The sequence below is a fragment of the Pleurodeles waltl genome, chromosome 5, assembly GCF_031143425.1.
Source record: "Pleurodeles waltl isolate 20211129_DDA chromosome 5, aPleWal1.hap1.20221129, whole genome shotgun sequence".
Taxonomy (NCBI): Eukaryota; Metazoa; Chordata; class Amphibia; order Caudata; family Salamandridae; genus Pleurodeles; species Pleurodeles waltl.
In genome coordinates this window covers 1,534,593,551-1,534,612,129 of record NC_090444.1, presented here as the reverse complement: position 1 = coordinate 1,534,612,129, position 18,579 = coordinate 1,534,593,551, and the positions used below count along the sequence as shown (strand labels likewise).

The window sequence follows — 18,579 nt, the reverse complement described above, 5'->3', positions numbered from 1 at the left end:
CCACATAGTCCATACCAATGATTATGTCCTCCTCTAGTTTGGAGAGTACCCCGACTTTGAGGTCCTCTGACCACTCTCTCCATTGCAATTTTATTGTAGCTAATGGATAGTACCGCTGATCTCCATGTACACATGTGATTAGGACTTGTTGCCTTTTTTCTACTTGTTCTGGCAATACTAGATTTCCTCTTATCACGCTGTGACTACAACCGGAGTCAATGAGGGCTGTTCTTTTCTCATTATTAACGACAATGGGAAGGATATATTTGGGTTTGTCTCCTCCCGACCAGAACACCCTTCCCTTAGTCAACCCTATCTCCATGGGTTCTTTGGTTTCCTTCCTATGCGGACAATTACGGGCAATATGTCCCCACTCTGAGCAACTGTAACATTGGGGTCCAGGGCCCGCAGTTCCGGGTAGCCCTGGGCCTGTGGCGGATGATCTATCGGTACCATGTGTCATTACAAGTCGCTGGAGAGTATTTCTCGATGTAGGTGGTCGCATAGGGGGGAGGGGAACCCGACTAGTGGTAGCACGGAAGTCTGAACCTCTATGATAAGCGCAGGCAAGATCTACCGCAGTTTCGTTTGTTAGCCCGGGATGTTGTCTTACCCAGTTGCTGGTGGTGGGGGTTAAAGCATTCAAATACTGTTCTAATACTATGACATTAAACATATCTTCTTTTGTGTTTTCCGTGGGTTGTAACCACCTTCCGGAAGCATGTTGAACTCGGTAATATAATGTGCGGGGGTTCTCCTGATGCTGCCATTTCGTCTGTCTAAACTTAGTACGATAACTTTCAGTATCTAAGCCCACTCGTTCCAGAATTGTCTTTTTAATGTCTTTATATGGCAAGGTTCCACTTGGATTAATGGCTTGGTATGTGGTTTGTAATTGTCCAGTGAGCAGGGGGGCGATATATTGACCCCATTTGTCCTCAGGCCAGTTAGCGGTGCTGGCCACTCTTTCAAAGTTTGTGAAAAAAGAGTCCGGATCGTCCTCCTGATACTTTTGTAACACACTACTGGGCACCGTAGGATGTACTTTAGTATGGGCTATGTTATCAGTGAGCTTGCCTAATGCGGTTTCATGTACCAGCTGATTATTGGCCATAATTGTTGCCTGGCTTTTAAGTGCGGTCTGCAACGCCTCTCTTTCTTCTTTGGCCTCTTTCATTTGTTGCTCCCATATCATTTGGAGATGTCGTTGCCCTTCAGCCAACTGGGCGATAACATCAGCTATTGTCGTTTTCTCCTCCATGGTGGCGGTTTCCTTCAAATCCCACTTGTGACACCACTTGTGACCGGATGGTTGGGAAGGAATCACTCCGACAGACTTCCAAGTGTAAAAACAAAGAGGTTTTATTGGAATAATATGGATGAAGCAAGTGCAGGTACGTGTTTTCTGATCAGTAATTGCTGGGTAGAAGGTGGTGAGGGTTGGTCTGCAGTGAGGTTTTCACTCTCCTCTTCTCTGTTCCACTTCCGTAGGGCTTCCCCGGGAGGTACATGCAGAAAGAAGAGAACAGAAGTGGTAAGTGGACTAGGTATTCCTGTCGTACGGTAAGTATTGCGTTCCTTATCCTTTTATCCTCACTTTCTATTCATGATACTAGTCATTCCAGTGTTTCTTTTATATTTAACATTCTTTCTTTCTGTATTACCACCCTTCTCCGGAAGCGTGGCGGGCTGCAGCAGCTCGTCCTCCCAGTCTCTGGGCTTCAGGATGTCCGATGTTCGTCCCCAGCCGCCACCGCCAAGATACGAGTGCTCCACCTGCCTCTGTGTAGTCCTTTGACTCCGTCCTCTGCTCCCGACGTCTGTATGGTTGTCGTCCGTCTCCTTGCTTTGATGGGATTTCACTGGTCCTTGATCGCCTCCAACTCCTTCCTCACAAACCCCGGACGCCGAGAACTCTGGTAGCGGCGATTTTAACTTCCTGATGTCCCGCCGCTTGCCAACGTCCAGCCAATCACGGGACGGGAAACTGGGCTGCCTGGGCCCACCAGTGGCAGTGTCAGCACAAGTGAAGTCTGAATACGGGCGAACAGGGTTCGGCCCGTCACAGAAACGTATGTTTTTTTTTTTTTGTTAATGTTGCTGGGAGAATGCGGCACTTCCTGCGGCTCCTGCAATATTTAAAAAAATGTTGGTGCTATCCATGTATCTTCTGGGGCACCACCTGGAATAAAAAATATTATTGAAAATATTGAAAACATTTGTTTGCTCCCACCCGAGTGTGGGCGCCCAACTGGGCGAGAGCAAAGTTGTCTTTCCTGCCTGGGAAAGTGGGGGCATAGAATGCTCTCCTAGGGATGGAGTCCTTGGGAAACTGCTCGTAATGGGCCTCAGGGGATGTGGTTCCCGACTGGTGAGCAGCTAGGGAGGAAGACCGATGCCCCATCCCCTAAATTTATGGATCGGTTCTGGGGATGGGGCTTCCGGGACCTCTAAAAGGCTCACAGAGGTGGCCGCATGTCCCCTCCCCAATTATAATTTATGATCCTAGGAATGGCATGTTAAAGACCTCAATAATGCTGGGGGGGAGGGCTTTGCCTCCCACCCCTTATTATAGTTATTGGCCCAGTGATGGTGTACCTGGGGCCTCAGTAGGGTTCAGGGATGTGTTCATGCACCCTATACAATTTAAACAGAATGGCTCTCCCAAGTCCTTGCCCCTCCACAGGGTCCCAATCGAAGAGCACAGGAGTTTGTATTTATTTTTTCTGTGCTCCATGGATTCGTGATGCAGAAAAAAAAACAAGGTTTGAGTGATGTATGGCTGTAGGTACGCATGCTGTGCATACTCCTGCCACCTAGGATAGATGCTGGATGTGTGCAAGTGGCTTTTTCTCAAAGAATTCTCCTTTAATCAGGAGGTACTGGGACTCCACCAGTTGCTTGCAATGTGCATGGTCATTGGTTCTGTTGCTAGATTGTTTTCTTTCCGCTATCTGTTTCCAACTTATTCTCCTGTGCTCTGGATCAAGGCCGTTGCCATGTTCTTTTCACCATTCATAGTTCTTCTTCCTCTGTTGGTAATGTATTCAATTGCATTCCCCTTCTCTTGTATTGGGTCAACATCTGCTGTTTCATCTAGTGAAGATCTCTGGTCAACCTAGGCAACCGGTGGGGCCTCACCTATCAGGACCTCTCTCCCTGCCACTCCATCTGCTCTCACCATACCTCACCTGTGATGGAACTGACACCTTTTTGATATTGCCCTTGGTGTCATGCAAAATACCCTAGGCCGACCTCCACCAGGTCTGTAATTGGTGTCTCTAACCTGAACATGATGAGGACTCATGCCGGTCCTTCTGAAAAAAAAGAATTCTTTGAGACCACAAAACCGGTAACTCAAGGTGTCATGCAGGAGCAACAAAGATACCCTAGACCTCTCCAGCACCCAGGACCTTGGCTGTTAAGGAGGAAGCTTTCTTGCCTGAAGATAACTCCAGCTCCAACCTCGAGATCGAAGGCCTCTTGCCAGCTCAACAGGTTGTGAGTAGAGCTTCCCCTCAACACTGCTCCAAGCTTCCACCCCATTAGAGGCATTCAGCCGCTGTGGACCCACAGAGTCAGGCTTCTGGGCCGCCACTGCTTTCTGCAGCCAGCTTTGGCTCGACACCAAAGAGAATCCTGAAGCTGACTCACTCAGCCCCACCCCCTCACAGCTTGGCTTCAACACAACCATCAAACCTGAAGCCATTGGTACCAAAACATTCAGTGCAGATGGGAAGATCAGTTATTGATCGCGTCAAAATGGTTCTCCAGAAACTGCAGGATGAACTTGACGCTCTCCAAAGGCAGGTTTCCATCCCCTCCCAGATGGTCCGAATTCTCACACAGCTTCTGGGGTGGAGGAGGAGGCCCTTGCTCTTCAAAGAGACAGTTTAGCTTTGAGGAAGCTCTGGAGCTCACACCACTTCCACAGCTGAAGAAGCATGGCAAAGCCACCAGTCATCTTCCTGAGCCTGTCCTGCCTCTTCCCTCCACCACACCACCCAGACCTCCAGCAACACCATCCTCACTTCTTTCTCTTCTTGCACCACTTTCATACACACCATGGGGTAACCACATTCTGACCTGAGCAAACAAGACGGGTGGGGAACCATACAACATATCATAGTGTGGAAATACAGTAGGAGCCTATTGAAGAGATTTTTCTCTTCAAAACTCTTTCCTCTGCCCACTGTTCCATGCACTACCTGCCCATTTAGAAAGGGATTCTCAAACTTGCGCCTGATATTTTCAGGTAGCTGTTTCATCACCTTCCCAGGTTGATAATAAGTACAAGGCTTCCCCTGCAGATCTCTTCTGCTTTAGGGGCCAACTGCCTTCCGATTCCCTGGTGCTGAATACCACTCGTAAATTGCCATACACTCGAGGCACCCATGCACCTCCACCGGACAAAGAAAGTAAATGCATAGATGCTGCTGGCAACTGTGTCACAGCGCAGTCTGCCAATCATTGGTGTATCACAAACTCCATTGCCTACTTTCCAGGTGTGACCACACCCACTGGGATGAGATGGTGAGGCTCCTCCAACATCTCCCAGAGGAGCACCGTAAAAGAGGCCAAGAGCTGAAGGCAAACTGATTTCCAACGCCAACACTAGGTGTGCCTTAGATGCTTGGCAGGGTCACTCAGGACACCAACTCCAGCGTACTCCTTCCTAGACATACTGGCTCTGTGTCTCCAGCCTCAAGCATGATGTTAAACAACATCTCCTCAACCTGTCATTTGACAGGGAATATCTCTTTGGGCCCCAGATTGATAAGACGTTGTAAAAAAAAAAAATGAGCACCATACAGAAACCTACCCGCGTGGGCCCTTTCTCTGGTTAATGTATTGTATATGCTCCAAGACCACCTCCTCTGAAGCCTTCATGTCTTTCCAGTGTCAACCAGCTCAACAAACATCCACAAGAGGCCACTTCAGGGCTGTCTACCATGAGACCAGTGCCAAAGGCCGAGACAAGGGTGGCTCTCCAAAGGAGCGTCCCAAGCCAAGCAATGACTTGCCACCCCTCCCCCTTACCACACAGTAACTGTCAGGGGACACCTTCAGATGTTCTTCCCCGTCTGGCAGTGCGTCACCTCAGACCAGTGGGTGCTAAACATCATCTAACATGGTTACTGCCTGCAGCTCATTTCCACACCACCCAACATACCACCCTGCAAACTTGTCCTCTTTGCAGAACATTAACACCTGCTTTGGGATGAGGTTCAAGCGCTCCTTCACAAAGGGGTGATAGAGCCCAAGCCTCAACATCTACAGGGCTCGTGGTATATTCCCTCTACTTCCTCATTCCCTAGAAGGACAGATTTCTAAGGCCCATCTTAGGCCTCAGACCTCTGAACAAGTCCATCCTATTAGAACATTTCCATATGGTATCATTTTTTTGCTCGCCATGCCTGTTTGGACTTGGCCATCTGCAAATCAGTCTTGACTCTGCTCTCAATGGATTTAACTCAGATCTGTGACTGGGGGTGAGTGTTTGACAATGTTCAGCATTCCGTCCATCATATTTTTGTGTTAATATAGTTGCCCTACGTGGGAAGGGTATGCCCAGATGGGGGTCCATGCTCACTATCCTACTGGATTGAACCTAGGCGGGCTGATGAGGGGTGTTACCACAATACTGTTACTAAGATGCTTGTTTCCAGTCCAGGGAGGACCTGGCCTGGTAGTTTGGGCTGCACTGTTCCCATGGGGAGTTGGGTCACAACTGATTTGCATATGGCTGAGTCCAAACTAGGGTCGCATGGGGGGCAATAAAACAATGAATTTAACCCAGATCTGTGACTGGGGGTGAGTGTTTGACAATGTTCAGCAATCCGCCTATCATCTTTTTCTGTTGCCATAATTACCCAAATTGGGAAGGGTATGCCCAGACATATGTGCTGTGGTCACTGTTCCACTGGATTCAAGCTAGCCTGGCTGATGAGGGATGATACCCTGAAACTGGTCCCAGGATGCTTCTTGCCGGTCCAAGGAGGACCTGGCCTGGCAGTTTGGGCTGTACTGTTGCAAAGGGGAGTAAGGTCACAACTGATTTGCATTTGGCTGGGTCCATACTGGGGTAGCAAGGTGAACAAGAAATAATGGATTAAACCCAGATCTGTGACTGGGGTGAGTGTTTGACAACGTTCAGCATTCCACCCATCATCTTTTTTTGCTGTTACAGTTCAATCTAGACATGGAGCGACCTCCATCAACACATCACAGCCTCCTCCTCACTACTTGAGTTCTACAAGAAGCTGAAGACTTGGCTCTTTGTTCAAGCACCTTGAGACCGCATACCTACATACCTTGCCCAATCACCTAGATACCCTTTTGAGGGATTAGTGTGCTATACAAATCAAAATAGCAATCTGAAAGAGAGTTTGTTGAAACACATGTAGCAGCTGTGAGTAAGTTGTCATCAAGCTGCATGTTCAGAGCACAAACTGTGGAAGGAATCGGGAATCAATTTCTTCTTTATTGTCATTCTGAGAAAATGCAAGAAGAACTGTTATTGAAAGATGAACTGAGTTTAGGGTAAGTGTGTCTATTGAGGATTGCTCTTATTGACACCAGCAAGTGGTTAAGTCCTATTATCGAAGAGAAGAAGGCCAGTGGAGAGATTTGTTTTTGTGTGGATCATATGGCACTCAAAGAGATTGTGGTGGATAGATTTTCACTTTGACTCAAATGGTATAAATGTTGTTAGGGGCTCATTTCTTTACAACTTTGGAGTTGGCCTCTGCTTATCACTAAATAGGGGGTTAATACAGCCTCCATAATACTGACAGAAGCATTTAAATGTATGCTTATACTATTTTGTTTGATCCCTGCTGCTGCGCTGTTCCACTAGGCTATTTCACATTTGTTGCAGGGTTTAGTAGGAGTCAAGCGCTAACTAGACAATGTGCTATTATATTGCAGGACAAAACAGAAATATGATGAAAGGGCAACAGAGGTGTTAAAGAGACTTAAAAAGCTGAAATTAAATTTGTGAAATATTAAATGTTTCCTCACAAATGAAGACATTTCATATATTTGTCATCGGATCTCCAATACTTATGTTGGACCAAAAAAGAACTTAGTGGACACAGTATAAAACATAAAAGAATGAAAAGATGAACATTTGACTTTTATGGGGATGATTGTGTTTTATGATATATTTTTGAAGAATCTTGCTAATTAAACCATGAAGATCAGAAGATTGTTGATGGAGAATTTATTTGGGATGATGAATGCAGAGATTAATTAAATGATGTGAAAAACAAGCTAGAACATGCACTTGATTGACATGCTTTTGAACCGAGTAGAAAGTAGACATCTGCTCCTGATGCCCATTTCGTATGCCAGCTTGATAGGGTTGGGTGCTATTTTGAGTCAGGTGATTGGTAAGGTGATACATTATAATGTGCATACAGTCACTCCCAGAGTTCATAAAGAGATGAAACTCAATTACTTGTGCATAGAAAAAGAGGTGTTAGCGGTCAGTTGGGCTTTGAAAAAATTTGTACTTTGGGGTGTTGAGTTCATTGTTTGTGTGAAATTAGTTGGAAACAAGGTTTGGATGCTGTTTCAGCTCAAAACAAAAGGTGGGTTGTGGATCTTCAGGAGTACATTTTTGTTTGCATTCTAGCCCTACTGCTAAGGATACACCAGTAGGATGTTTATCGAGGTTGGTTAATCCCAAAATAATGATGAGGATACTTCGGTCTTAAAAGAGGATATGGTCAAGAATGTGTGTGTTTTAACACAAGTAGCCATTTCAGAAGAGGATTGGTAACTTGCTTTAGACAGTGACTCTTTATGTTTTGTGGCTATGTTGTGTGTAACCTGAGAATGGCCAAAAGAAAACCATAAAATGAAAGGATGAACAATTAGTGGTCTGTGCAAAATGGTTGGTAGTTCCAGGGTATATAAGACACAACTTGGTGGATATCACACAACAATATCATCTTAATTTGTTAAGACTAAGGAAAGGCTTAGTTTAGATTAACAGTGTTCGAGTTTAGAGGAAGAATAGTGAATATGGAGAGTGCTGGAACAGCCACAACATTTTGAAAACATGTAGTCTACCTATATGTGTGCTCCCTACTTCAGACGGTTTGTGGTAAAAAGTGGCTATGGACATTGTGGGGCCTTTTGATGGTGAGAATGTCATACTGTATTTACTTGTGATGGTTGACGTTTACTCATGATGCTGTGAAGTAAAAGCTGTTATCGATATCAGTTCTAAACATGTCATCACATATTTGGAAAAGGTTTTACAGAGAGGTTATTGTCACCAGACCTTTACAGACTATGATGTACAGTATTTCTCAAAGAAATTTGAAGATTTTCTAAAATTGTGTGGGATAAAAAAGAACAGAAAAGCATTCTGTAGCATCCTGTTAGCAGTGGAATGGTTGAGAGGTTGAATATGACCATAAAAGAAAGCATCCTGCTGGCAAAGGTGATTAGCCTAGACTGGAAGAAAAGTTTACATGAATGCCTGTTGGCTAACCTATTGTTCCCCCACTGGTTAGACACAATTTCAATTGTTCATGGAAAGGAAACTAGATATTTACAAGGTTCCAGGATGGATGGAAGATTAGGTATGATCAAAGAAGAAGAGTGTGCGATTTTGTGAAGGTAGGTGATTTTGTAGAAGATACATACCTCAGTGGGGACAGAGAAGTGGCCAAACTTTACTAGATCAATGTATGTGGATAAACTGTTTCATAATGCTGTGAAGTTGGAAGATGACAAGATATGGATCATGAGCAGAGTAGCATTGTATGGTGGTCTGGTTCAGAGTGATGTGGAGACACAAGTGACCTTTGACACTGCTGAATGTGTTCCTAGAGAATCAGAAAGTGCTCTCAGATTCACCATGTTATGAATATAGAGAAATGTATGTTTTTAAACCCAGCATATGTAATTATGTCTCATAATGTGAATTTGATAATATTTTAAATAGTTCTGATCAATATGTTTTGTTTCCTTTCCCCACCTGTCATGTTGACATGCTCATAGTGTTTGGAACCAGCTTTGTTGTTCCACTCAAAATCTTACCACTCATACATTTTTCATTTTGATTCTCCTTTTGTTCTTTGTATTAGGTAGAACAGGAAAATGTATGATGTTTAGCTTTGGTTATTGATAACTTTGGCACTTTCCTTAGATACCTCTCAGGGATTTCTAAATGGTGACAAAGCCAAGGCTGTGGCACCTGGGGTTCAGTAAGTATATGCACATGAATGTATTTCTAGTCACCAACATCTTATCTTCAAAGACCCATCTTATTTCACAGTAAATTGCTTTTAGGTGTTGAAAGCAACAAAAAGATCAAGGAGTATCTGAATGGATGAAAGTTGGTTTTGGTGTGTAGAGCTTATGAAATCAGCTGCATGTGTTAGGACAGTTGTGGTGCAATGGAGGGCACAATAACCACATTGGAAAGTTTTGAGCATATTCTTGAAGGTGGTAGCAGCACCCAAGAATGAATATTGTTCAGCAAGGAGGCTATGAAGTGAGGATATTTGAGAAAGAGTGTATCTTTGCTTCGTGGTTTTGTTTGCCATCAGAGGTGTTCATTAGAACCATGAACTATATGGGTGTGTAAAAGGTATAGGGCCTGATCTATGCAAGTGATTTTCCCATTCTCTGCCTGTGGGAACATACATTAGTGTATACGGGCCATAGGACCTTACATTACACATTTTCCTCCTCAATTTCTCCAGTTAGCACAATTAGCAGGTTTTGTAAACTGGCTTTCAGGAAGGGCCTGGTTGGGGTGGTGCAGGGGCATTTAAACGTGGATAGTAACAGGATATTGGCCGAAAATGAAAATGGAAGCAATTCTGCCTGCTCCAGAGTTACCCTGCCTTCTTATGAGAACAACAGAAGTGAGAATCCCAGAGGGAGAGTCTCATCTGCCATCATGTTAATCATGTGTTAGCTACAATTTCTAGCAGAGTATTACAGTGACACAGCATGTCCTAAAGAAAGCATTAATATTTGTTTTAAAATTAATTTCTCAAAATGTGTGTTAACAAAATCTGCATTTATTTTGTTTTCATTTTTTGATGCAGAAGAAGATAATCAGTGTGGATGGTTTTGCATAGAAGATGATGGCAATCAGATTAGAAAAGAGAAGCACCCTCTCCTTCTTGGCCACATGGCAGTCATGATGTCAAAACATCAGGAATTTAAGGTAAATGCTAGGCCATGATATCATACATTTTACAAATATGGGTTTTGACTCTGCTTCACCTGGTTTGAGAATCAGTTCTAGGTCTCATAGTTCTGTGTTTATTTTCCCATTGCTAACTGAAAATTGAGAGTCAGTTAATATATCTATTGTACTCAACTCTTAGGGTTTTGCTTGTTTCTTTGTCTTTCTTTTGTTAATTTTTCTCTTCTTTCTTCTTCATTCTCTCTTTCTTCACGTTCCATCTGAAACTTCTTTTGCCTCCGATGTAGCTTCCTTCCTTCCTCTATATTCCTTAATTTCTCCCATCCTCTTTCTTTCTTCTATTAATCCTTTCATCATCTTTCTCTTTCTTAATTTCTCTATTACTGTGTTTCTTGCCTTTTTGTTGTCTTCAGTGTCTCCATTCTACCACCTTCTAGCTTCTTTTTTTGGCCCCTTGCTACATCCCTTGAATCCACTTTGCCTGACTGTCTGCCTAGCCTAGTCTTGTCATCCCTCTCTTGCTTCCTTACTCCATGAGTCCTTCCCTCCATTCTTCCTTTTTGCCGCATCTGTGCCACATCCTCACTCTGTTCTTCCTATCTTGCCTCACCCTCAGTCCCTTCCTTCCTGCTCTCTCCCTTTTTAAATGTGTGTCTCCCTGAATTACTTTATTCATTTGTCTTCTTTCCATTCCTCCTGTCTTTACATTCTGCATCCAACCTTCTGTCCCAATCCCTCTTTTTCACCCCTCCATCTTTTCCTTCTCTGCATCCCTCTAAACCTTTCTCCCTTCATCCCTCTTTTCCATCATATTGATGTTTCTTTTCTTTCTGAAATCATCAATAATGTTTTTGATTATGCCATCTGAAGTGAAATTAGGAACATCATGTATGAGGACATGAGCAACTCCTGGCTGGAACATGAATTCTGATTTACGACTTGTGTAGCTTAACTTAGCTGGGGATTTTACAACCCTAACAAGTGTTTTATATTGTAACCATAATTCCACTGTAACTGTAATTTTACATGGGAAATTTTGATTTTTTTGTACATAAATGTTAATATGTTATGAGCAAAACTATTCATAACGTAAAATGACCAATGTTATTGTGGTGCATTTTTTATTCTTTAATGATTTACTGCCTTTGGCTATGGAAAGCAAATTCTCAAAGCTTTTATTTCTTGACTGTTGACCAGGCACTGCTCCCAGCACCACTTATGTTCAGAGCAGCTGTACATAGAGCCTGATTCACGTATTGGCAAACAAGTTACTCTATCACAACGGTGACGGATAGCCTGTCAGCTGAAAACTAAATCCCTTAGGATATAAAGAGGTTTAGATTTTGGCAGATGGGATATCCATCACCATTGTGATGGAGTGTCTCATCTGCCAATATCTAACTCAGTCCTATAGTCATGGACTATGTGACACTGACCAGGTCTGGCACCTACCCTGTGCCACTTAAATGAGCTGTATGTGGCATTTAGCCACCGGTAAAAATCACAGTTTGCCGACTAAATAAGCACAATTTTTGTACAGCTAAATTACCTTCCTCATCATTTCCAGCAGTCCTGCAACTCTCCTTATATGATAATAAAACTTACTGTGCTCCCATAACTAAAATCTTTATTTTAAAATGTCAATTCCCATATTAAGAAATCACATTTTCACAGGAAGAGGGCTTTTTCCACCCCTCTTCTTTCTGCCCTACAATTTATGAGCATTCATAATGCTTCAGGCCGCTATGGCCCCAGAATTCTTTTTTATCAGCGAGCCAAAATAAAAATTTTGCCTGAAAATAACAGTGTCAGGATGATCGAAAAAATCATCAGTTAATCAAAAAATTAAGATTAATCAAATGCATTTCTATGAGGGTTGTCATGTACATAACTGAAAAAGCCACTATCCCAAGCCCTGTCATATATTACCCTGTACGGTTCGCCACTGTGTAGTTATAGTTAGATCTGCATTCTATAGGAAAAGCTAATTGAGATTTGCTTATAATTTAGCACCCTTTGACAAATTTTCACCATAGAAAGCCTTGTCCAGTGCAGCTCCTTCCTTGAAAATTTCAGGGTGATCTGTCAAGCAGAAGCTGAGAAAAGGGGAAAGGAGCTCCAAAAATGTGTTTTCTTCATTAGTTTTTTTTCCATAGGAAAATTGAACAGTGATACTGCAAAAAGTGAAAAATGAAATTTCATCAAATTTGGCAGAAAGTTAGCTCTTGGTCCAGAAAGTGTGCTTTTTTGTGATAAGGTTAAAAATGTAATTATATATAATTCCATAGAGGATCCCGGGCAAATCCGCTCCGGATCTGTGAAGGATCTGCAAGCTTAGTTGTGCACTGTGATTGGCTTCATCCTTCATCACTCCACTCACAGTTGCGCAAGAAGCTGAGTACTGATGTTTAGTACCTACAGCTGGTTGTGCTGAACCATCAGTGTAAATGACAGTAATGCAAGATGTATATAGGTGGGGTACTCCTGCATGTATTGGTGAAATTCGTGTTGGAAGTTTTGGATCAAAGATGCAATCAACATTGGTGGCAGAAGGGAGGTTGCCTGTTGAATCCAACATGGATGTAATGCTTTAGCATTAGAAATGCTAGCTTTGGTGACGGCCTCTAAGGCTGGCACTGGGGTAACAACAATAATGCATTTCCCTTTGGCAAGTGGCCTCTCCTTATTGACCGCCATCAGTACTGCAGTTACAATTTTCAGATCGTTGTTCTGCATTGGAATATAAATGTGATTTATATGCTATCAGCATTGTGTCACCTTTGTTAAAATTTAAATAAGTGAGCACAATGGCACCAGCATTTATTCTGATGACCAACTGATTTTTGTTGTCATGGATATGTAAGTATTTTGCTTCTAGTATGTCCTGTTGCAATCCTCTAAGGATGCATTTGTGTTCTACTGTCCAGTGTCTGCTAGAACAATCTGGGCATATAAAATCATAAAGTAGCATGATTTGTTGTGGATAATCAGGAATGCATGTTCTGCTAAAGTTGAAGAAACCAAGTAAAGACTGTAATTTCTTGATAGTACTTGGTGGCTGGAGTTGAGCAAATTTTTCTAAAAAGTGCGGGCCAGGCTCTTACCCTCATTTGATAGCTCATATCCAAGGAACAATACACTGAGAAAGGCTATTTTAGTTTTCCTAAAATTAAATTTGTAACCAAGGGCTACGAATCCCAGAACAATCCTGTTGACCCTGGCAAGATGAATGTTGAGGTCATCATCTGTGAGATAGATGTCATCCACATAGGACAACGCCTCAGAATCAATATCATGCAACATTGATGTTATACAGGCTGATAAAAGCCCTGGGCTCGTCTGGTAGCTTTGGGGCAAATGACAAAAGCATTTTTGTGAGCCAAACGAGAATGCACTCAGGTCCTAACTTTCAAGTGCTAAGTTTTGGTAGAAAAAAACACTGGTGATATCCAATGTTGTTTTGTATTTCTTACACACTATGTTGTTAATTAGTGCTGTGCTGTATGTATTTTGTATTACTGTTTAAGTGTCTGTAGTCTAAGACCATTCTATATGAATGGTCAGGTTTGCAACGGGTAATAACGGGTTATTCATTGCAGAGACACAGGGCTCAATTACACTCTGGTACTCAAGCTGAGTGAGGATCTCCTCACTGGAGCTTTAGCTTTGTGTTTGACAGGATATTGTGGCTGAGGCTGGGGTGTAGACCTAACAGGTATTACATGGTAAGGAGAATCCTTATCCCAACCTTCAAGGTTGTGGTATATCATAGGTGCTTGTGCTAAATCACAGAAAGATCAGAGAAAGAAGGCAAAAGGACATCTTACCCATGTGGGAGCTTTCAGCCAGTAGGATATCACAGCTCAGTTCATCCCAGAATATTGCACTAATGGTGCACTCTATGTCTCCCTCAATTTGAATGTTTAAATCACAAACCCTGTTGGGTGGGAGAACACGCCTGTCTGCAGTCTTGACTGCAATAACGTTGCTAGTTTCTGTCGCATCCAAATGATCTTTCAGACTCTGGTGACATACTGTGACTTCTGCCGCCCTGTCTAGCAGTATCACAGCCCACGTCTTGTTCTTCAGCAATGTTCTCAAGTTTACTGGCATTTTTAATTCACAGTGCTGCCACCTTTTTCTTGTTAAACTGGGGCTTCTGTTGTGGGGACTTGTCTTCTATCTTGTCTGAAGACTGCAATGAGTCTTTCTTTTGTTTCATGTAGTCAGGATGTTGCTCTGACCTGCCCACTGTCTGGCTTCGTCTATCCGGTGCTTAAAAGGAATGAGAGGGACGTGAATCAGTATGTGAGGAGCTTTTATATTTTCAGTATTTCTGAGATTATGGCCCTCATTACAACCCTGGCGGTCGGTGATAAAGTGGCGGAAATACCGCCAACAGGCCGGCAGTAAAAAAAATGGAATTTTGACCACGGTGGAAACCACCAACACAGACAGACACTTTAACACTCTGACCACCACGGCGGTAGCAACAAGCACCGCAGGGGTAGCCACCAACAGCCAGGCAGAAGACAATGTACCGCCCACTGTATTATGAGAGGCCTATCGGACACCTTTTCCGGGGTGGTACCAATGCCATCAAAAGCACGGCGGAAACAGTACACAGAAGGGAAACGACTCACCTCTCGACACTCAAGGAAGAACAACAATGCCATGGAGCCCGAGTTGCACATATTTTCCATGCTGGTCTGCCTCCTCCTACACCAGGAACATGAACGGTGGCCAAGACGACCACGGTGAGTACCGCACCTAGCACACAAGGAAGGGGGGAGGAAAACGAGAGCCAAATACCCTTTTTCTGATGGGAGCTGAGGTGCAGAAAAAGATACATAAGAAAAGGTATTAGTCATACCGTCCGGACTGTTACACTCATGGCCCACCATATCCCTCCCATCCCCTTACGCACAGACATTGCCCACCAAACATGCAGCACTCTGCTCAGGATCCCTCAGCCTGCTACACGAAGCTTACACACACAGCACTCCATACATTCATGCCCCATGCACCGTGCGTGTACTCACCTGTTTGTCTTGAGGACCATAAAGTAAAGGGCACTGGGGTTGGACCCCATTCACTAGTCTCTCCAACTCCTCAGAAGTAAGAGCAGGGGCCCTTTCCCCAGACACTCGAGCCATGGTTGCTTCCAGACACAGGTCAGAGCAGCACTTGCAGTGTAGCTCCTCTCTTGTTGAAGGTCAGGTAGCAAGTGATTGAACAGATAGAAAATGGCGGTCACGTCCGCGGCGGTGCGTACCGTCACCGCCGGCGTACATCACCATTGGCTCCTGGAACCCTTAGGCCCCAATGATAACCAATGATGTGTTGCACGGCAGTCGTCGACCGCCTCCCACAGTGGCGCACAACGTCAGCGGAATTACCTAATTTTCACTTGTCCCTCATCACAGGTCAGGCGGCTGCCATTTCAGAGGGGAACAGGCCATGGCACCTATCTGCATCACAGCAGACATAGGCACATCAACGGACCTAGACGTTCACATACTGTTTCTGTGATAAAAATGCAAGGCATATTAATCTGAGGATATGTTTTAATATGACCATCTGCTCACCGTTATTCACCCTACAGTTCAACCAGTGAGGATTAATAGGAGATGGAGACATACCCCCATGTACAGACCCCTGGTGGACCTGGTGACAATAGCGCACAGGCACATTATCCTAACCTACAGACTTGATAAGGCCACAATCCATGAGCTGTGTGCACAATTGAAGCCAGACCTGATCTCAGCTATCCGCCACCCCACTGGTATCCCCCCTCTTGTGCAGGTCCTGTCAGTGCTCCATTTCTTGGCAAGTGGGTCCTTCCAAGCGACAATGGCCATGGCAGCAGGGATGTCACATCCTATGTTCTCAAACGTGCTGACCAGAGTGATGTCTGCCCTGATGAAACACATGCACAGCTACATCGTATCCCCCAGGTGGAGGATTTGGCCACAGTGAAGGCTGACTTCTGTGCACTGGGACATATCCCCAACATCATTGGTGCTTTTGATGGAACATGTATTGCCTGTGTCCCTCCGCCCCCGGAGAAATGAACAGGTGTTCAGAAATCAAAAGAGCTTTCACTCTCTGAATGTGCAGATAGTGTGCCTGGCGGACCAGTATATCTCCCATGTCAATGCAAAGTATCCTGGCTCTGTGCATGCCTTTATTTTGAGGAATAGCAGCATTCCATATGTGATGTCTCAACTCCAGAAGCACAGGGTGTGGCTAATAGGTGAGCCCATGGTCCCCACCCAGTGTCTGTTGGTATATGGGTGTGGGTTTGGCCCTAAAGGTGAGTGTCTGGCTAACAGGTATCCCTCGATATTTACACGTGACTCTGGTTACCCCAACCTCTCATGGCTACTGACCCCAGTGAGGAATGCCAGGACAAGGGCAGAGAAATGTTACACTGAGGCACATGGGCGAACAAGGAGGATTATTGAGCGCACATCTGGCCTCCTGAAGGCCAGATTCCGGTGCCTCCATCTGACAGGTGGATCCCTCTGCTACTCACCCAAGAAGGTGTGCCAGATCATCGTTGCATGTTGCAGGTTGCACAACCTGGCCTTGAGATGCCAGGTGCCTTTTCTGCAGGAGGTTGAGGCTGGAGATGGTCGTGTGGCAGCGGTAGAGCCTATGGACAGTGATGAAGAGGAGGCAGAGGAAGAGGATGTAGACAACAGAACAACTATAATTCAACAGTACTTCCAGTGACACACAGGTAAGACACTGTAACTTCACCTTCCATTGCAGTTTTGTGTTGGACATTGTGCATGGCAGCCTTATTTGACAAGTTCTATGGCCACTTACTGTACCCTTTGGCATCTCTATTTTCAGATATCTGTGCCGCACTCTGGCTCCTGGTATGTTTACTGCTGCCCACTACAGGTCATACCTATGTATATATATAACTGTACATTTGAATTGCAATGTTTACAGCTTGTTAAACTAATACATATTTCAATCAATTGACAGATTCCATATTTGTATTAGTTCCAAGGGTGTTTGTTTATGTGATAATAAGTGTAGGGGGTATTGCAATGGGCTTGGTTGATGATGGAGAAATGTCCAAGATAGAGTCCAGTCTATTGGTATCACAGGCGCATTTTTTAAGGGGGTGCATAGGGAGTGGGGCAAAGGCAGTTCAAGGTGGACAGGGTGACAGAGTGGGACACAAGGGTGACATTCAGAGGAGTCCTATTTCCTGGTGGGGGTCTTGGCAATGTTCTCTGGCTTCTGCCTGGATCGCAGGGACCTTTTGCGTGGTGGTTCTCCTTCTGCAGGGGAGGGGTGCTGGTGGCCTGTTGTTCATGTGACAGGGCCTCTTGTCCACTAGCGTCAGTGGAGGTGGTGGGCTGTTCATCTGTGTTGCTAGTGTCAGGGGCCCGTTGGTGTGCTACTGCTTCCCTCATGGTGTTGGCCATGTCTGCCAGCACTCCTGCAATGGTGAGCATGGTGGTGTGGATGTCCCTCAGTTCCTCCCTGATCCCCAGGTACTGTCCCTGCTGCAGCCTCTGTGTCTCCTGGAACTTGGCCAGTATCTGGCCCATCATCTCCTGGGAATGTGGTATGCTCCCAGGATGTTGGTGAGTGCCTCGTGGAGAGTCGGTTCCCTGGGCCTGTCCTCCCCCTGTCACACAGCAGTCCTCCCAGGTTCCCTGTTGTCCTGTGCCTCTGTCCCCTGAACTGTGTGCCCGCTGCCACTGACCCCAGGTCCCTGATTGTCCTGTGTTTGTGGGGTTGCCTGCGGTCCCTGTAGTGGTGGACACATTGATGATTGACGTGTCCTGGGGACAGTGGAAAGGGCCTGCTGGGTGGGTGCTGTGCTGGTGTTTCCTGAGGGGGGAGGCTCTGTGGTGATATGGGACTGTGCCTGGGTCACCAACTGTCCAGAGGTCCCTGATGGGCCAGGTTGGTCATCCTGATCCAGGCGTGCAGAGCTGATGTCATCACTGTGGGCCTCTTTGAGGGGGGGACTGGATGTTGCTGGTGCCTCCTCTCCGGTGACGTTGTGTGGGGGTCCTTTGGGGATGTAAATGCAGTGTTTTTGTTACTGCGTGTGCCATCTTGTGCATGGGTATGTTCCCCTCTATGGTTGTTATTACCAAGGCAGCTTTGGCTTGTGTGAGTTGTGGTTTGGTTGGCTAAGTGATTGTCACTAGTGTGCATGCTATGGTGATGGGAGTCCATGCAGGTCAATGATGGGGGTCCATGCATTGGTGTTACATGCCGGGCTTGGTATTGGGATGGGTGGGTTGTGATGGTGGGTTCTATGTGAGGTGGTGGAGTGATGGGGGTGAGAGTAGGGGTGGGAGTTTGTGATGGCATGCAGGTAGGGGGGGTGAATGTAGTAAAGATTTGCCTTACCAGAGTCC

At 45.0% G+C, this 18,579-nt stretch overlaps 1 protein-coding gene across 3 annotated transcripts in view; it reads left to right on the top strand.

Annotated features, from left to right (window-relative positions):
* Positions 1 to 18,579, top strand: part of ARHGEF10 (Rho guanine nucleotide exchange factor 10) — a 949,815-nt gene that overhangs the window by 505,746 nt on the left and 425,490 nt on the right. For all 3 annotated transcript variants that reach the window (XM_069235817.1, XM_069235818.1, XM_069235819.1), the window contains one exon: positions 10,077 to 10,198. In XM_069235817.1, the coding sequence (XP_069091918.1) occupies positions 10,077 to 10,198 (122 nt within the window). The remainder of the gene's footprint in view (positions 1 to 10,076; positions 10,199 to 18,579) is intronic.